Source organism: Zootoca vivipara, chromosome Z1, assembly GCF_965207765.1.
Source record: "Zootoca vivipara chromosome Z1, rZooViv2.hap1.1, whole genome shotgun sequence".
Classification (NCBI taxonomy): Eukaryota; Metazoa; Chordata; class Lepidosauria; order Squamata; family Lacertidae; genus Zootoca; species Zootoca vivipara.
In genome coordinates, this window is record NC_142583.1 from 71,860,239 (window position 1) to 71,880,370 (window position 20,132).

General features: G+C 50.2%; 1 protein-coding gene across 1 annotated transcript; it reads right to left on the reverse strand.

The window, feature by feature from the left end:
- Positions 1 to 2,661: 2,661 nt before the first annotated feature.
- On the reverse strand, positions 2,662 to 18,768 carry LOC118078455 (RING finger protein 145). Its single transcript, XM_035102330.3, has 10 exons — positions 17,920 to 18,768; positions 15,805 to 15,913; positions 14,237 to 14,328; positions 13,646 to 13,881; positions 12,380 to 12,558; positions 11,338 to 11,478; positions 9,587 to 9,769; positions 7,849 to 7,996; positions 5,554 to 5,910; positions 2,662 to 4,199 (listed from the first exon to the last, which is right to left on the reverse strand). Exons 1-10 carry the CDS (start codon positions 18,089 to 18,091, stop codon positions 3,417 to 3,419), a joined length of 2,400 nt encoding a protein of 799 aa, XP_034958221.3. The 5' UTR covers positions 18,092 to 18,768; the 3' UTR covers positions 2,662 to 3,416.
- Between the last annotated feature and the right edge of the window lie 1,364 nt (positions 18,769 to 20,132).

The following is a 20,132-nucleotide window of genomic DNA, read 5'->3' on the forward strand; positions in this document are numbered from 1 at the left end:
TTCGTGTTACGGTATCTGAAGAAGTGTGCATGCACATGAAAGCTCATACCAATGACAAACTTAGTTGGTCTCTAAGGTGCTACTGGAAGGAATTCTTTTTATTTTGTTTCATCCAAGTTTGTTTCATCCAACATCTGAGACCCAAAATTGAGAAAGGTTGTTCCAGACTGTTGGGGAGTCCAGCAATTCCAGGACAACAGGTTAAGGGGTTCATTTTTATTTCCTTTATGCTTTCTGCATTCCATTTTCTTCATTTTGTGCTTAAACTCGGAACGCATTTTTCTACACTAACCGCCCAGTACTAGTGTCAGACGTGGAAGAACATAGGCTTGTTGCCCCACCTAGTGGCAAGAAGTTGCAATTAGCGACCGAAATCTCATGCAGTATCTCCCTTCTTCCCTAAAATAAAGAGCACAGCGTGCAAAATGGGGCCACCCCCAGATAAGATTTGGGTCTGCACTGGAGGAAACCTTCAGCTATGCAGAAAAATACAATGCAGGTCTGAGTACTTTTAAGAGAGGGAACCTCCCCCCCCCCCAAACATATGAAATCGGAGGAAGCACATCTTATTCTGGGAACAGCTGTGAGCCCTGAACAGGGAACCAGGCAGAGGGCCTTCTCAGTGGTGGCACCCACCCTGTGGAACGCCCTCCCGCCAGATGTCAAAGAAATAAACAACTACCTGACTTTTAGAAGACACCTGAAGGCAGCATGTTTTGGGAAGTTTTTAATGTCTGATGTTTTATTGTATTTTTAATATTTTGTTGGAAGATTCCCAGAGCGGCTGGGGAGGCCCGGCAAGATGGGCGAGGTATAAGTAATATATTATTATTATTATTATTATTATTATTATTATTATTATTATTATTATTATTACAGGAATCTTAGGACACTTTCCTTTTATTTTTTTAAAGTACGTTTGTAATGCATAAGGCTGCGAAGATCGACTTTGAAACCTGGCATACCTCAGAAGCCAAAGGACAGGACAACAGCCCTCCCCTTAACTAACCAAACCAGAACAGATGAGTGCAAATTCGTAAGAATGAATAACGTTTTCTTGACGTTGCAGAATTCAGGTGTGTGTCTGGCTCTTAGCAGAACACAGCTTTTAATTTTAAGGAGGGCAGAAACACTTGATACCTGCAAGGGCACAGGCTGCCTCAGGAAGCTGTGTCATTGCTTTCTCGGCCGGTTTCCAAGAGGCACTTAAACTGGCAATCATCTATGAAGGTTACAGGCAGGATAACAGGGGAGGCGTCCTCCCAAACGTGGAAGCTCGATGGGCTCCATGAAAAGGGATGGGGAACCTTCAAATGCTGTTGGCCAGCATAGCCAAAGGTCAGGGGGGATGATGATGGTTGTAGTAGTCCAACATCATTAGAGGAAGCTCTCCATCTCTCATCTAAACAGAACTTGCTGAGGCTCCAGAAACCACCTTCGACAACCTGCTTCCCAGCATCTATAACTTACAACTGTGCTATTAAACCCCTAGAGCTTTGAAAAATTAAGCATGCTTGGGGCTTGACATTTAATTGTATTCCCTCGGGGCTCTGTGTCTTCCTTAAATAAAACCTTGTTTACAAATGCATCAAAATAATAGAGGGTTATTTTTTTTAAAAGGGGGTGAAAGAAACAGCACAGAAACGATCTTGTTGCTACCTATTTGTTTGTGGAGGGTTCTGCCCCCTTCCCAAAATTCATTTTCTACCAGCAGCTCACAGCTGTCTATGGAGTCACAGATCAATCCGGGGTCCAGGGCGGCTGTCTACCGGCTCCATCTGGTATGCTGGCTGAGACCCCACCTGCCTGCAGATTGTCTGGCCAGAGTGGTGCATGCTCTAGTTATCTCCCGCTTGGACTACTGCAATGCGCTCTATGTGGGGCTACCTTTGAAGGTGACTCGGAGATTACAACTAATCCAGAATGCAGCGGCCAGACTGGTGACTGGGAGTGGCCGCAGGGACCCTATAACACTGGTTTTAAAGGATCTACAGGTACATTGGCTTCCAGGACATTTCCGAGCACAATTCAAAGTTTTGGTGCTGACCTTTAAAGACCTAAATGGCCTCGGTCCAGCAGACCTGAAGGAGCGTCTCCACCCACATCGTCCAGCCTGGACACTGAGGTCCAGCGCCAAGGGCCTTCTGGCAGTTCCCTCACTGCAAGAAGTGAGGCGACAGGGAACCAGGCAGAGGGCCTTCTTGGTGGTGGCGCCTGCCCTGTGGAACACCCTCCCATCAGATGTCAAGGAAATAAACAACTACCTGACTTTCAGGAGACAGCCCTGTATAGAGAATTTTAAAAACGTTTGATGTTTTACTGTCTGCTGAAAGCCACCCAGAGTGGCTGCGGCAACCCAGCCAGAAGGGTGGCATATAAATAATAAAATTATTATTATTATTTTTTTTTAAGGAAGCATCATTTTGCTTCTGAGATTGGGCAGGTATGGCGCAGGTATATCGGAGACTGCAAGTGCATCTCTGCCCTTGTCCTTCAGCTGCTTCACTCTGAGCCATTTTCCCTAGACCGGAAATCCAGTCGGATGGGGTGGTGGTTGAAATAACAACATTATTATTAGCAATTACTCTGTGGGGGTGAGGGGGGGTTATTTCTCGCTGCCCCCCTTTCTTTTGCAGAACTGCACACAACCAGCTCACGCCACCCGTTTGATTTGTTTATTTAACTTGCAAGCAAAGGTCTCCTGCTGTCCACAGCTGCTTGACTCACCTGCTCTTCGATGTAATTACCTCTACGCAAAAAAAGATAAAAACGGTCAATGACGAGACGGGACACCAAAGCCACAAAGGTTTGCTGGTGGCCCAGATCCACGGAAGGGGCTCCCTGGCTCATCAAACATTCTAGGCCGACCCAGGGGAAAACCTGCAAGGACCCGTCGCTTGGGCAGAAGTCCACACCTTCCCCGTTTCACTAACTTGCCAGAGATTATAGGCAGGAAGCAGCTGGGATGCATTGGAAGGGGGCAGACACAGAGACCCTGCAGCCATTTTGGAACGAGGCTGCCGCCATCTTGGATAACAGTATTCGCCTCCGAATCTGCGATCCTGCCGGGTCATGTCTCCGTGTTGCGGCCAGCGCTGGAACCTTTAAACTATGGCAGTGGCCAGTGTTTGGGGCAAGGCCCTTGCGCCTCTGGTTAGAAAAATAAGACACATGGCATCACCTTGCTGGTTTAGAAGGTCTAGCCTGCAGAGCGGAAGTCCTTCAGCACTCCTGAGAGGAGAGGGGGGACTTGAGTCCCCCCGGCTCCAGATAAAGCGCTCTTCGCTAGACGCAGCGCAGACTGTGCTTGCTCTAACTTGGCTGTGGTGGCCTGCTTCCCTGGGTGTAGGAGAAGCTGCTCGGCGCATCGGCTTCCCAGGCTATGGAAAAGGGAAACAGCACGTGACAGCAAAGAGCTAGGGAGGGGAGAAGGCGGTGGAAAGACCAGCACCGAGCTCAGCTTTGCCATCGAAATGGACCGTCGGGCCAAGGCTCCCCCCGCTGGCGTCACCCTGCTGTGGGAGCTTCCTGGCCGAGATCTCCACTGTGTCCTCTGCTGCCGCAAGAGGGGAGGCCGCCACTGGGCTTGGGGGCTCCTCCTCCAGGCAACCCTCAGCTGGGATTCCCAGAGCAGCTGAGAGCCAAGGACAGCCGTTTCCTGGTTTGCTGGGTAAGTCAGGCTCTCTCCCCAGAGAGACGCACCCAGGAACATCCCGCTCTGGGGCCATGGGCTCTCCGGAGCTGCGGCACCAGTCCCCTGGCGGCACTTTGGGAGGGGGAAGATCCAGCGCTTGGCTGCCATTTCCTGCGGAGGTGGGCATGCCCAGGTCCCTCTGGGGTGCATCATATCCGGGAACGCTCTCCCCCACCTCTCCTGAGACGCTGAATGTCTGCTGGCCTTCCCCAGCTAGGCGTCCAGAGTTGGTGCTTTGTTGTTCTGTCCCACCAGCTTCACCGGCCTCCGCAGTCCTGTTTCCACCAGGGCGCACCGCGCAGTCGAGAACAACGGGCTCTGCGCTTCCAGAAGCCTCCTCCCTCCCCGCCACGGGCTCCGCCTGTCGTGCGTGATCCTCCGCGCGGGCAGAGAGCCTGACCTGCTGGTGGCAGAGGGGGCATGTGTCCTGCACGAAGAACCACTTGCGCAAGCAGCCGTCGTGGAAGAAGTGGCCGCACGGGACGACGACGGCCAGGGTCATCTCCTGAAAGGGGGCAGAATGAGGCAGTTAGCAGGGAAGAGCCTGGAGGGGCAACGGGCAGCGCGGCCCTGAGGCAGAGCACCTGCTGTGCATGCAGAACTTCCCTGGCATCACCGGTTAAAATATAGCGGGTGGTATATGTGCGTCACCTCACAGTATATGGGAAAACTTGCCACAGGTAATTCTCAGCCTCGAGTCCTTCTGCCTCCTTCCAAAGCTAGAAAAACTAGGCTGTCAGGGAATGGACTAAGGAGGAATGGTGGGAACCGCCGCCCCCCCCCCTCTGAACCTTTCCAGGAACAGGAGGACAGTATAGATTTACAACAGCGGTTTGCAGAAGGTCACAGCTCAGAGGCTGCAGAGGGGAGAAGCTGGGAAATATTGGGAGAGGAGTGGCAGGAAGAAACAGCACCAGGGGAGACAGCCAACAGACTCAATGTCTTTAGAAAGCATTCCTAGCTGGCCCCTTCTCCCAGGACACAGTGTGCATTGAGTGTAGTAGAACAGAAAGCTCAGAGGCAGAAAGCTCAGATCAGCCGATGCAGGTATGACGTATAACAGGAGAGACGGAGGGGGTGGGACTTTACCCGGAGCAATGCCATTACCTGAGAGAGACGGCATTTCTATGTTCTCTGTGTGAATATTGAATAAAATACTCAGTAAGAACTCTTCTTGTTTATCTGCTTCTTGGCTGCCACCATGGGAGGGATCGGATTCCCTGAAGCCTAATACAGTGGTACCTCTACTTACGAATTTAATGCGTTCCGAACGCACATTCGTAAGTCGAAAAAAATGTAAGTCGAATCCCATAGGAATGCATTGGGAGAAAAAATTCCTAAGTCGAAGCGAAGCAACCCTATCTAAAAATTCGTAAGTAGAAAAAATCCTATCTAAACCGCATCCAAGATGGCGGACGGAGCTCCATTCGTAAGTAGAAACATTCGTAAGTAGAGTTATTCGTAAGTAGAGGTACCACTGTAAAGGCTTTGAGAAGGAGGAGGGAGGACTCTGCCAGAGCCTTGTCCCTCCTTCCCAAAGCCCAGCATCTCGTTTACCCAGCTTTGGGAAGGCAGCGCGAGGGCTGGTGGGCATCAAATGTTGTTGAGGATCTGCCAAAAAAGGCCTCAAGGGCCACGTTGGACCACCTGCTATGGTGGAAACTGTGTTGGCTACCCACAAGTTAGTGGGATAGCTTAAAGCAGCACTCCTCAACCTGGTCCGGTATTGACCCCAGATTGAGGAAGGCCCTAACCCAAGTCAGCCCCCTCAACTATAAATGAACCGGGGGGGATGGGGACGGGGACAGACGATCCAGAAGAGGGAACCTTGGGGGGGGTTGCAGCTCACTGGTGTTTACCTGGAAGCAAATGGCGCAGACGTCATTGTGGTCCGAGAGTTGCCTGCTGGTGGCCCTTGGCAGCAAGCTGATCTTCTTGGCCGCCTCTCGGCGGAGCAGGAAGCTTCTCCACCCCGAGTGGGCCCTTAGCCAGACGTTGAAGTAGCAGTGGATGATGATGACGGAGGCCCCCAGCCAGCTCCACTCGCCAAAGATGGACTCCCAGGTTCCGTAGGCCACGACACAGACAGCCACCAGGAACTCCAGGACGCGGCTGATGGCGTTGATGTAGTAGACGATCTCGTCCATCTTCTCCATCGGGGTGTCCTGGAAGAGCTCAATCATGAACAGGGTGTAGATGAAAAGGGTCCCCATCACCTGAAAGGAGGAGGAGGAGGAGGAGGAGGACCGTTGGTTTCTCCAGCCAAAGCTGAAGGCCCCAGAGGTCTAGATTGGATCGAGCCCAGAGCCCATTCGCCAGCAACCGATGGCTACTAGCTGCAAGTAATAATCAAAAATAAATAAGAATGAAAATGTGCACCCCACCACCGAGACCATTCCATTGTAACTATCCAACCTCCCAAAATTTCAACACCTCTCGCGATGGTTTGACCCCCTTTACGTTTGAGCAGAACAAATTCTACAAACACCCTCCATATCTCCTCAAAATCACTTCTCCTGCGTATTCCCCATCTTACCTTAGTGGTCCATGGTAATATATCATTAATAGCTATATCCCACACCTCTTTATACCATTCTTCCATTTTATATTCTGCTTGCCCCTTCCACTTCCTAGCTATAATAATCCATGCAGCTGCCAATAAATTTGTGAGCAAGTCCTTCATAGCCTGCGAACCTTCCACTCCATCGTAAATTCAAAATAATGTTACCTCTGGAGTTTCGGTCAGTTTTAACCCAGTGATTTCTGTTATCTCCTTAAACAACCTTTGCTCCCTCCCCCCCAAATGGTACATATTTACACTCCCACCACATGTGAACATAACCCCCAGTTTCCTGGCATCCCCTCCAACATAACACCGAATATTCCTTGTTCATTTGATTTAGAATCATAGAGTTGGAAGAGACCACAAGGGCCATCCAGTCCAACCCCCTGCCAAGCAGGAAACACCATCAAAGCAATCTTGACATATGCCTGTCAAGCCTCTGCTTAAAGACCTCTAAAGAAGGACACTCCTCCTTTAGATTTAATCTGACTGCTGCTAAATACCATCTCCAAACTAATTTATAATAATTTTCTTTTATTCTTATGCCACTTGGGATGCCCTAGCAAGCTCATCAGCAGGGCGCTACGGAGAAAGTCCCCCTTCGATTCTTCCCCGCATCTGGAAAGCAAAGGTATACTGCCTCTATACAGAGGGGCAATGATGCTCGCCTGGCACCACCATTAAAGGCCAAGCAAAAATATTCCTCTTCGGCCATTAATTAATCTATGGCCTCAGGGGCCCCACCACGCGGGACGTAACGTGGCGCTGGCAGCGTAGTGGCGCTTCCTAGGTTTCGTAGGGGTTCGGAGGTCACGTCTGAGGCCTCCGATACAACTTCCAGTTTCTACCGGAAGTCGCTTCTGAGGCTTCGCAGGGCCTCGGACGTTGTCTGGGAGCTCGGGTCGTGCCCCCGATGTGACTTCCGATAGAAACCGGAAGTCCCGTCGGATCCCTGCATTGTGGGTTCTGAGCACCCACCCCCAAAATTTGTGGGGGCCCTGGATGCCCCCACTAGAATTGGCACCTATGTATGGCCTGTTAAGTGTGTTTGGGGACAACGACTATGTATGGCCTATTATTTTATTATTATGCTCTCCATCAACCACCCACCACCCAGTGGCAGAGCTTCATGCTCCAGCACCGGGGGTTGGAGAGCAGGTGGAGGCAGGGCTGGCACGGGTCCTGGGGGCCAGTGCGGGGACAGCCGCAATGGCATCCAACTGGGATCGTGCTGTTGGGGGTGGCGCGCTCCCCCCCTCCTCTTCCTCCGCCAGTGCCACCACCCCATAAAAACTTAATCCACAGCAGCAAAACCAGACGCCTTTATCTGCCCCAGTTGCAACGGAACATGTCTCTCCTGCATCAGAGCAGGCGCTATAATTCTCCAATGCTTTGACTTCACCCCCCAAAAGGCGCACTCCTTTGTGGTCTCCCGGGACAGACGGATGCCAGCCGCCGTTACTGTTCTACACGGTATTTGGACTGTATTTTTTTTTAAGGGAAACCGTTGCGAGCACAGGTGCCCTTGTGGGAAAGGTGTGCCAGAAATAAACCAGCTCCAGCTATGGGCAAAGAAAGGGATCAAGTGTACCTGCAGGGAGGTCAGCATGCAGCTGGAGACGAGGATCAGGAGCCAGAAGTCCATGTGGAAGAAGTGAGCGATCTTGTATGCCATGAAGCCCGGGAAGACCAGGAGGAAGAGGCACATGCTGATCCCCCGGAAGTGCTTCCAGAAACTCCTGAAACAACACAGCCGGACAGCTCAGTCGATGGAGCTGAGCCCAGGGGGTTGGACTAGATGACTCTAGGGGTCCCTTCCAACTCTACGGTTCTGCGATTCTAAGAGATGGAGGGGCAGTTTGAGAGGCCCACGAAGGCTGCTGCAAAGTCCATCCCTATCAGCCACTGCCTTGGATGGACCCGGGGCCTGGCTCAGCAGAAGGCAGCTTCCTATTTCAATCTCCCAGATTTAGAACACAATTGTACCTTGGAAGTGAAACGGAATCCGTTCTGGAAGTCCGTTCGACTTCCAAAACATTCGGAAACCAAAGCGTGGCTTCTGACTGGCTGCAGGAAAACTCCTGCAGCCAATCAGAAGCTGCGGAAGCCCCGTCGGACGTTCGGCTTCCAAGAGTACGTTTGAAAACCGGAACACTCACTTCCGGGTTTCGATCGTTCGGGAACCGATTTGTTCGAGAACCAAGGCGTTCGAGATCCAAGGTACAACTGTAATGAGGAACAGTACTTTACATTAGGGCAGGGCTGTAGCTCAGCGGTAGAGCATCTCCAAGGTAGCACGGTAGAAAGACTCAGGCCTGGAACCCTGGAGAGCTGCTGCCAGTCAGAGCAGGCAATAGTGAGCTAGATGAGCCAATGGTCTGACTCTGCATAAGTCAGCTTCCTATGGAGACTGTGTGAATGGGGCTTGATGAAAGTTTTCAACTTTCAAATTCCCCAAAATGAGGGGTGCTAAAAAGTCGTACCATGACTTGGGACTTCAAAAGGTATTTCGGCTAAATTTATATAATTCAGTTTCGCTTGGTACATAAAAGGAGTGTAAAGTTGCACAGGAATGATTTTAAAATGATGCCAAGGACATCAATTATTACTGTTGTTGTTATTGCTACTGTTGTTATTGTTGTTGTTGTTTAGCGTTACCTGACATTTTCAGAAGGCAAAATTAAAATCCTTTGGTTTTCTCAAAGCAGTTTATGTGCTTTTTCATCAAATGCAGACTTACCAAGCTAAATCTACACAGCCAAAAGCATATTTTTAAGACTGAAGAAATTTGCAAAAAAACAAGCTTCACCCTTAAAATGACGCATACTGCTATACAACAATTAAAAATACTTATATATTCAAGTGTCGTCGTCCCCTTACGAACATACACGTTACATGATGTGTGGGAAAATGCTTTTTGAGATATCAAGCCCCATTGAGAATATGGGCCAGGCTGTACATTCTTCCAGATCTGCCTTCCCCAAACTGGTGCCCCCCCCCCCGGGCAAATCTTCTGGACTACAGCTGCTTTCAGGCCCAGCCACCAATTGCCACGTCCTATTTTTGCTCTCTAAGTTGTGGTGGCCACTTTGTGTTAGGCCACACACCCCTCTGCCGTGGCCGCCATTTTGTGACTGGCGCCAACGGCACTTCTTCAAGCTTCTGTATTGGCCCCAAAATGTTGGCGGCTCCTTTCTGAGCGCCCCTCGACAGTGAGGCCGGGCTTGTGTGTGGAGAATGCCCCCCCCCAGGCTACACGGATTCATAACGAGGGCGCGGACCGCGCCCCCTGTTCCCATGCATCCGCGCAAAGGAGAGGCCGCTGTCACCTGTTCCGCGTAGCCCCCAGGCCCAACACGATGGGGTCGGCTATTTCGATCATGGACTGCAGGGTAGACGTCGCCACGATGAAGAGGATGATGCTGAGGAGGAAAGTTCTTTCCAGGAGCTGCAACCCAAGCAGGCCGGTCTGGAGGGCAAGGAGCAGCAAGGTCACACCCTCTGTCACACCCCTGAAACAAGGAGGAAAGTATGCAGATGTATATTGGATTTTCCCCCTGTGGGGTGGTTCCAAAAAAAGGGGAAAAAAGAATGGGGAGAGAAAATCTTCACAAGGCAGTGCACCTCTCTAAACTTAGCGGGTGGGGTGGTGTTGTTTTTTAAAAAATGCTCTCTTGTTCTGGATAAATTTGGGGACATTTGGTGGCTCCCTGGCTGTGGAACACTCTCCCCAGGGAGGCCATTACATATTTTTAGGCGCCAGGCAAAAACATTCCTCTTTTTCTGGGGATGATCCAGACAGAAATTCCCAGGTGTCAAAAAAGGTTATTTATGTATGCTACAACTGTTTCGTTAGCCCCCAAATGGAAAACGAGCGAGGTCCCAACTAAAGAAGAATGGCAGCTTAAGATGACAGAATATGCGCCGCTTACGGACTTAACATATAGAAGAAGAAGAGTTTGGATTTGATATCCTTCTTTATCACTACCCGAAGGAGTCTCAAAGCAGCTAACATTCTCCTTTCCCTTCCTCGCCTACAACAGACACCCTGTGAGGTGAGTGGGGCTGAGAGACTTCAGAGAAGAGTGTCTAGCCCAAGGTCACCCAGCAGCTGCATGTGGAGGAGCAGGGAATCGAACCCGGTTCACCAGATTGTGAGTCCACTGCTCTTAATCACCACACCACACTGGTGTAAGTGAATAAGAAAACAAGAAGAAAATACGTTTAAAGAAGGTTGGATAATGTTGATTATATGGGAGAAAATTGTGTATACTTGAAAACGTGGGCAGCATTAAGATAAATCCAATGGTGTAAATAAGTTTTGATGGATGTAATAATGGAATACTGAATGGTTTAGTTTATGTAAAATATGCCAGGATTTATGTTATGCAAAATGAACCATGGAAAGAGAAGAAGGGAAGTCATTGATACTTTCTTCTTCTTTGGCGATCACTCGTAGCCGAGTAAGATTGTCTTCCATAAATACGGTTTTAACAATGGGTCTGTAAGTGACTGTGGAGGCCAATTCTGGATCCGCACGTCCTTCCCCAGTGGGGAGATTGGTTTCCGGGCGGGAGTTGGTCACGGTGTGGATTTGCCAAGTGTGCCTTCCTCTTAGCACGTTTCTCCCTTGCGTCCTGTGTTTGAGTGTCTTCAAAGTCCACAAGACCTTTGGTAAAGGCTGTTCTCCAACTGGAGCGCTCGCAAGCCAGTGTTTATACTACATTTTTTTTAGATTTGCCTTGAGACGGTCTTTAAACCTCTTTTTTTAAACCATTGATACTTAAGGTTGTTTAAATGAATACTCTAAAATGTAAAACAGAAAATTTTATAAAAATTATAGAAAAAAACAAAACATTCCTCTTTTCCCAGGCCTTGGGTTGATTAACATCCAATACCCTTTTAAGTCCGTCTGTCTGTCCCTCTCTCTCTCTCTCTCTCTCTCTCTCTCTCTCTCTCTCTCTCTCTCTCTCTGTGTGTGTGTGTGTGTTTTTTGGATGAAGGGCGGTGTGCAAACTTAACAAATAAAACAAAGTGAGTATTAGAGGATCTAGGCAGCTGCTCTTTCGAGCTCTCTCACCTGTGCATCACATTGCCGTCCTGAAAAGCGCTGTAACCTGCCAGGTAGAACTTGCAGAGTTTGAGGAGGCCCAGGGCCAGGTAGGAGACAGTGAAGGTGAGACCAATGAGGGTGTACGGGGTGCTGCAACATTCGGCCACACTGCGGAGAGGGGAAACATTAAGAAGCCTCCAGGATCAGACCAAGCTGAGGCCGTCGAGCCCAGTATCCTGTTTCCTAGAGTGGCCAAACAGGGACATGGAGGAAAAAGCCCTTCTCCAGCCACTGAGACTCAGGAGGCCACTGACTGCATCAAGGGTTCGCCGAGAGATTTATCCTTTAAGCATCATGCTTGCTTTCAAGCTAGCGGCTATCGCTCTGCCATAAGGCAGCAAATTCTGCACTGCAGGAAGGCTCTGCGATCTTAGAATGAATATAAATTTAATAAACAATGATAATAATCAATAATTATCTGGTCCAGCATCCTGTTCTCACAGTGAAGAAGAAACACACAGAATAATAGAACTGTAGAGCTGGAAGGGACCCCCAAGGGTCACCTAGTCCAACCCCTTGCAATGCAGGAATCCTTTTCCCCAACGTGGGCAAAATGTTACCATGTTCCAAGAGCCTTTTCCACTCCTCCTGGCTCAACACAGCAATGGACATAGCCGAGGGGCCAAGCCCTCCAGGGAGGACGCCACGTCAAATGTTGGAAGCCACCTTCAACTATCTGAAGGGCTTTTCCCATGGGGGATGGAACAAGCTTGTTTTCTGCTGTAGAACCCAAACCAGTGGATTTGAATGACAAGGAAGGAGATTTGCAATAAAAACTCGGAAGAGCTGTTGGACAGTTGAATGGGCTCCCCTGGAAAGTGGTGGGCTCTCTTTCTTTGGAGGTTTCCAAGACGTTGGAGGACCATCTGCTGGGGCTGCCTTGGCTGCGATCCCTGCATTGCAAGGGGTTGGGCTGGATGACCCTTGGAGATCCCTTCCAACGCTACAGTTCGACGACTCTGTGGAAAGTTGCTGCTCACTTCCCCTCCCCGACCCACCACCTTTCTACCTGCTGAGGAAGATGAAGACCAGCCCTTGCTGGGGCAAAGGGTTGCCAGAGGAGGAGGAAGCCAGGGCATAGATCTGCAGAGTGAACAGTGCCAGCCAGAAGACCAGGAACAAGAGCGGGACAGCCAGCTGCCTCCAAAGGGACATCCCCAGCGCCACCAGGCGATACACCTCCAGCACCTGGGGACAAAAAAGGGAGTCCAAAGAGAACCGCGAATTAGAATTGGAGGGGGCTGTTTGCCGGGGGCCCTTCCTGTCCATGAAGAATTTTGGATAACATCCGAGCCAGACACTCATGCAATTCTCCAGGATACTGGAGCATGGGATTGGGACGCCAAGCAAGAGCCCACTGGAATAATAATAATAATAATAATAATAATAATAATAATAATAATTTATTATTTCTACCCCCAGCCATCTGGCTGGGTTTCCCCAGCCACTCTACAGAAGAGTTGGGTGCTTGCTTGGATTCCTGATAGGCGGGGCAGCGATTCCGACTGAACTTCAAGGAGATCTTTCTGACACTTAAGAGTTGTTTGGCAGTGGAACTGTCCCCTTGCAGGATTTTAAGCAGAGGTTGGGTGGCCACCTGTAAGGAAAGCTTTGGTTGAAATTCCCGCAATGTTGAAGGCAGATGAGTCCCTTCCAGCTCTACAATTCTATGAGATAGCTGGACCCAATGGTCTGACGTTCTTAGGTATTCTAGGCGGCTTCCTTAGGACTGCACTATAAGGTAAAGGTAAAGGGCCGCTGGAGGGTTAAGTCCAGTCAAAGGTGACTATGGGGTTGTGGTGCTCATTTTGCTTTCAGGCTGAGGGAGTCCTGGCCAGATGGTCGGGGTATAAGTAATAAATTATTATAATAATATTATTATTATTGTCCACAGACTGCTTCCCGGGTCATGTGGCCAGCAAGACTAAACTGCTTCTGGCGCAACGGAACATTGTAACAGAAACCAGAGGGCACGGAAACACCATTTACCTTCCCACCACAGTGGTACCTCTTTATCTCCTTGTACTGGCATGCTTTCGAACTGCTAGGTTGGCAGGAGCTAGGACCGAGCAACGGGAGCTCACTCTGTCATTGGGATTCGAACCGCCAACCTTCCAATCGGCAAGCCCAAGAGGCTCAGTGGTTTAGACCACAGCGCCACCCGTATCCTTTCACTGAACTATGGAGGACAGGTACGCACAAGGACGAGTTGGCAGGGAGCAGCGGCCAACCAGAAACTGCTATGATTCGAAGGAGCGATCCTCTTGGACCTCACCTGAGCAACTTCCCGGCAGGCAACCATTGCCCATTGGAGAGGAACCGCCAGGCAGGAAGCCGCGACGTAAAGAGCCCCCATCGCGGTGAGAGCTGTGGCGAAGCTGTTCACGGCAGGCAAGGCCCGAAGCGGGAGGCAGCACAGTCGAGCGGCCAGAGGGAGGAGCGGAGCCCCGAAGAGCCATACCCGCTTGGTCTTCAGCAGGAGGGCGCAGAGGGTGGCAACGATGACTTGACCTAGGCAGGAAAGGAGGAGAGAAGCAGGGGGTCAGGGGGTGTCCCAAATGCAGGAAGGCAGGACAAGTAGCAAAGGAGCTGATAACTCGAAGAACGCCACCTCCTTGTCTGGATGTAGGACGGAGAAGAGTTTGCGAGTGTGTGTCAAAACCAGACCACAGCACAATGGTAAAATGCACGTCCAATGCTCTGCCCCCTTTTGCCTCTGGCTCCGCCCCCTGGCCCCTGGCAGGCTGCCCAGTCGGAAATGTGGCCCTCGGGTTAAAAAAAAGTCCCCACCTTTTCTGCGTATAAGCAGATCAAAGAGCAATGGAAGGGAATGAAGACGCTTGCGCCCGCCCACCCCGTTCCTCACCTGTGAGTGCTGTGGCGAAGTGGCTAAGTGCCACGGGGTCGTTGTACACGGCGCCATGGAATTCCTGCTCCATCTGGTGGCGGATGTAGTCTCTGGAATGGGAGCCGGCAAGACGGTTTGTAATGCCAAGGAGGGCGTAAGCACAAGGAGGTACCAGGCAGGAACTAGCTCTCTGTTTCTTAATAAAAAACCTTGGTAGCTCTTCCTACGACAGTTCCCCTGCCCTCTCTTTCTCCAGCAACCAAGGCCCCATTCACACATGCCGTTTCTTCAATTTTGCAAACTCTGGGCTTGTTTCAACTCCCACCAACAGCAGAGATGGCCGGCCAGGTGTGGGGCTAGGTATCTGAGCTGGATCTGACGGCAAAGGCCGGCAAAGTCCAGGCCAGAAATTTGCAACTAAGATGCATTTTGTCACAAATATTAGAGGCATTACTCAATCCTTGGCAAGCTGGCAACGAGGCTCCATTTTTCTGCTGCTCCCAGTGCCCAGAGCTAAGAGTATCCTGCGATTCTGCAACTGAACTACGTGATTACAGAAATGGGAACCTAGCATAGGGACTCAGCTTCTGGAGTCTCCCATTTTTACTTAAAAGCAAGTTTCAAGTCTTTAGGACTGCAGAGTGTCCACTGCTTGGGGCGGCGGCTTCAGAGCGTAGCCTCTTTCTTTGCTTTCCCCATGAACAACAGAAGCACAACGGTATGCAAAAACAGACCCAAGTGAAGGCTCTCTTTGCATAATTTAGACAGGCTGCAGAATACAGCTTCTCTCAATGCGGAATTTTAAACCCTTCCTTTTGGAGCCAGGCATACGTAAACTCCTGCAATGATATTAATCCCAGCGGCCCACCATGATTTTTCCTGACCCAGCCACTCTGGGAGGCTTTCAGCATTTTTTTTTAAAAAAACACACAATAAAACACCAAACATTAAAAACGTCCCTATACAGAGCTGCCTTCAGATGTCTCCTAGAAGTCAGATAGTTGTTTATTCCCTTGACATCTGATGGGAGGGCGTTCCACAGGGCGGGCGCCACCACCGAGAAGGCCCTCTGCCTGGTTCCCTGTAACCTCCCTTCTCGCAGGGAGGGAACCGCCACAAGGCCCTCGGAGCTGGATCTCAGTGTCCGGGCAGAACAATGGGTGTGGAGATGCTCCTTCAGGTCTACTGGGCTGAGGCCGTTTAGGGATTTTAAAGGTCAGCACCAACACTTTGGATTGTGCTCAGAAACATACTTCCAAGGTTTGACATTGGTCTTGGCAGGTGGAAAGCACCACTGGAAACTCCCACCTGCTCCTAGCCCTAGCAGCCCCCCAAAATGTAGCTGCACTTTGCAAAAGATGTAAAAATGGCAATGACCCACCCATCAGCTCCTGTTAGAGGACCAGAAGGGTACAGCACTCCTAGCTCCTTTTGAGAATGCCGTTGCCAGGAACTTTTTTTGAGAGAGCAGAGCCTGCTCCACACCACCTGCTTCCCCCCCCATGACCTCAAGCCCTTCCTTTCTGGCAAGTCAACTCTATGATCCACCGCTTCCAGTTCGCAGAAGGAGGCAACCGAGTCCTTACCGGGCCGTCTGGTGGCTCACATACAGCAGCAACGCTGTCAGGATGTAGAGATACAACTTCACAAGCATTCGGACTGGGAGCAGCAAAACAACCACACAAACCAAGTGACCTAAAACAATGAGGAAGAGGAGAGAGAAGACAACATTTTAAACACTCTTATGTCCACCTGTTTAGTTTTGCAGGAAAGCCCTTAGCTGCCCTCCTAGCTGTCTTCTGTCAAATGTTCAAGAGTCAGGCTGTTGTACCAAACACTTGCCTGAACCCCTCTCCAAACCTGTGAATATTCCACCTGGCCATGATTGCAATTGAACAAACTGAACAACAATGTTGAAAATCAGATATATATACAGTATCTCTAATCGCCAAATGGCACTTTAAACCTAGGTTATGGTCAGCACAATGGAATTTCTAGGCGTCATCCCCGCCCCCTGCCCCCACAAAGTTTGTTGTTGCTGCTTTATATTTATATACCAAAGCAGTTTATAACACATTTTAAAAATACAGTAAAACAAATTCATGCTCCAAGGAAATATTTCATATCCTTCCCCAAGTGACATTCTGCTTTCGCCAGTTGCCAACCTAGCACCCAGAGATCTCCCAGTGGTCGCAATTGGGTCCCTGCCAGTTGCAAAACGCACCTGGCGCCTGGCTAATTTCTAACTGCTTACGACATCAGAAAACATGCAGCAACAAGCAGAGGAAACTTAAAATACCAGCTGATGGGGACTTAGAAAGGCCAGGGGAATGAGATTGTCTGCAAAGGTCCCACTGGAGAGAAGAGGCATAAAAAACTCTGTACACATAACTTTGCAATGATTGTATAGCGAAAAATGTCAGTCTCAGCAGAACATTAATCCAGTCAAAATTGCAACACACCATTTTTTCCACATCTGCAAACATGTTTTCAAATCCACAAGCCTGTCCTAGATTGTTCCATAGTATCATAAACCTATACCATTTATTAAGACGCGTAACAGATTATCATCTTCTCATTGCTTTCTATATAAGTAATGATTTTTGATCACTGCCACATCCCCAGCGTTTAGTTTTGTTTTTTTAAAAAGCTGAAGGTACATTTGTGACTTTCCAAACTTCTGGCAATAAAAACTTACAACGGCTAGCAACGTGAGCTGAATTATCTCTGATTAAATACATTCCAGCAGACAGACAGACCTCTGGAGCAGCCAGAATTTATAACCTGCTACAGGCATCAATGTCTTCAGCGGACATAATTTATTCCAGGATGTATACTTTCACTTTTTTGTGTATGTGTGCATGAACATTTGAGTATATACACAGATCCTGGAGCACCCAGAAGAGTAATATGCAAAAATGTCCTCAGTTTACATAACTTATTCCAGGTTGCATGATTTCATTTGTGTGAGTGAGTGGAAATTTTTTAGTTACTTTGATGCAGAATCCGGAAGCTTGATTTTAAATACAACATGTTGACAGCTTGGGGCAGAAAGCAGATTGGGATTTACTGGTACCGGTATATCAATGGATTATTTGCAGTAGTTTGGCACATGTTTCTGACACCCAGTTCCTCAGCACTGCTATCGGCAAGGCGGCTTTTATCCCCTGATCTGCAATAACTCAGTGGTATTATTATGAATAATAATAATTGAATTTATAACCCACTCTTTTACTTCAAAACAACATATATGCTTCACCTTTTCCTCATTAAATCCCCACAACAACCCTGTGAGGTAGGCTAGGCTGAAAGGCACCAAGGTCACCCAGTGTCGAGTGGGGATTCGAACCCTGGTCTCCCAGGCCCTGGTCCGATACACTGACCAGTACACCACACTGCCTCTTAGGCTTGTAGATTTATACTGGCACATGCAGGTCTTCTCACGGTACAGAAGATAACAGAAGACGACTGGTAATTGGTTCAATAACTCCCCGCCAAAATAATTTTTTCGGTTCAGGCTGGTGGGATTTGTTGCGAAAACAAAGCCGACTCCAGAAGCCTGAAACCTACCCACAGCGCCGGGCACTCTGCACATGCTCAAGCAAGGCGGCGTCAAGACCACAAGTGACGCAACAACCATTGCGGCGACTTCATCCCACTCCCCAGGAGAGTCTCCCACCTGCCTGGCCTGCATCCCTCACCTGCGTAATAGGCGTTCCACAGGTGATGTCGCCACAGGTAGGTCCCCTCTGTCCTCCTCGGGTGCAGCAGCAGCTCGGCTAAGGCTTGCACATCCCACCTGTAGAGCAGGTCCAGCAGGGCGATGCTGGGCACGCGGAGCGCCACGTTGGCCACCTCTTCCAGTCTGGGCATGGCTGCTCCGAATTAAGGACCACCCCCCCCCCAAAAAACCCCAACTCCAACAGGGACCTGAGGCTCTGCTCCCGAGGTCTTCCCTTACCGGTCTAGCAGAGCCCGGGGGGAGGGGTCTCTCTCCCTCCCCTCCCCCTCAGGCCTCCTTCCAGGTGGGTGGTCTCGGGGGAAGGGCAGCGGCCGGAATAAGAGAGGCAGGGGAAGGCAGGAGGGAAGTTGGAACGGGGACAGGGAGGGAGGGGGCGAAATCTCTTTTTTGGGGGGGGGGTTAAGAAGAGGGGCGTCCACAATTGGGAGGGGGGCAGCTCAAGGGGTGGGGGGGGGAAATGAGATGGGGGAAGGGTGCCAGGGGGTGGGGTGGGAGGTGTCAGGCTTTGGGGGAAGAAGCAGGAGTTGGGGGGGGGACAAGACTCCCCCCCCCTCAAGGAAAGTTAAGGGGAGCTGGGTTTGGGTCAAATAATTCTCGAGGGGGGGGAGGCAAGTTCAGAGAAAGGGGGTGGGGGAGGGAAAGAGTGAGCACTTGGGGGGGGGCTGCGAAAGAAGGCGCGAGGGGGTCGGGTTTCCTTCCGGGGGGGCAGCCCCAGTAATGGGGTACGGGGCCCCTCAAGTCTGGGGACCCTCCCCCACCGAAGAGGGGGAGCAGGAAAATCCTCCTCTCCAGGTCAAGCGACGCCCCCCCCCTTGCCACCGCCGTACTTTCACTTTCCCTCATGCCCCGCCCCTTGCCCCTTGCCCCTCCCCTAGTGAAGGCTCGGCGGCCATCTTGGCTCCGGGCGCGCCCTTCCTCCCTGCCGCCCCGCGGGAGCCACGTGTCGCTCCAGGGCTAGGGACGCTAGCGCGCCTGAAGGCCGCGCCGCCATTTTTGGTGAGGGCGCCCGCTTTTTCCCCCTCTTCCCGTTAGGTACAAAGCAGTGCAACTTCGACCGACCCGAAGAGGCATCACTTCCGGTTCCCATTCGTGTCTCCATCATGCCACTCACCCCCTCCATGTGCGGGGCAAGGACAGTGGGAATGTAGCACAGGGAACCCTGCTGCGGGGATATAAATATGAATTGCAATAGAGGGAAATTATCTGCACCAGTGTATTAGGGCATGGTGAAATCAAGCAGGCAGTCGGCCTGCAATGCTAGCAGTGGCCTACTACGCAGGGCTGTTGTAAGCCATCCTGTCTCAGCTACATCCTGCTGATCTGCAACAAACTTAGTTGGTCTCTAAGGTGCTCTGGGCAATTTTTCTTATGTATTGCAACATGTAGGTTAAGGATTGGGTTGGTGTTGCGGGGCAGTTTTTCTTCTGCAATCGGTGCTGTCTGTGGGCATCTTTTCTCGCTGGAAGTGGAAATCCTGCCAGTTATCGAAGGTTGGCTGCCTTTTGGTAAAAATGCATGTCTAGGGTTTCCAGACTCAATAGCGGACAGGACTTCTGTGCTTTTAATTGCCCTGCTCTCTTTTGAGTCTGGAAACCTTAAAGAGAAACCAGCAGACCCTTTGCTTGGAAATTAAACAAAGGGCCTGCTGGTTTCTCTTTAAGGTTTCCAGACTCAAAAGAGAGCGGGGCAATTAAAGGCACAGAAGTCCTGTCCTCTATTGAGTCTGGCAACCCTATGCATGTCCCCCACTCCCCGGCCAAAGGGGAAAAATAATCCCTAACCTTGGAAGATCTTCAAATCTTAGTTCTGGATGATTTAAAATCAAGCCTCTGTTATTCTTGCTGAGATGCAGTTATTTCTCCTCTGAACCATTTAAAAGACGTGGTTGTTGGGCTTCACGTCAGACACCCTTTGGAAATGACTTTTAAACAGCCTTTGGGAATAGTCCCAGCAAAGCCTTGGTTCCCTTCACGTGGATCAACTTAACATCGATGGCAGGAGAATTATTTCCTCTGGGGCCAAAAGTGAACTTTAAAAGCCCAGCAGACAAATGAGAGGTCCCTGCCCGGAGGAGCTTACAGTCTGGAATTTGACATAGAGGAAGGCAGAACAAGATGGTGGCTGAATGCTAGCAAAGATAGGATTGTTGGTGGGCTTCCATTCTGAAGCCAT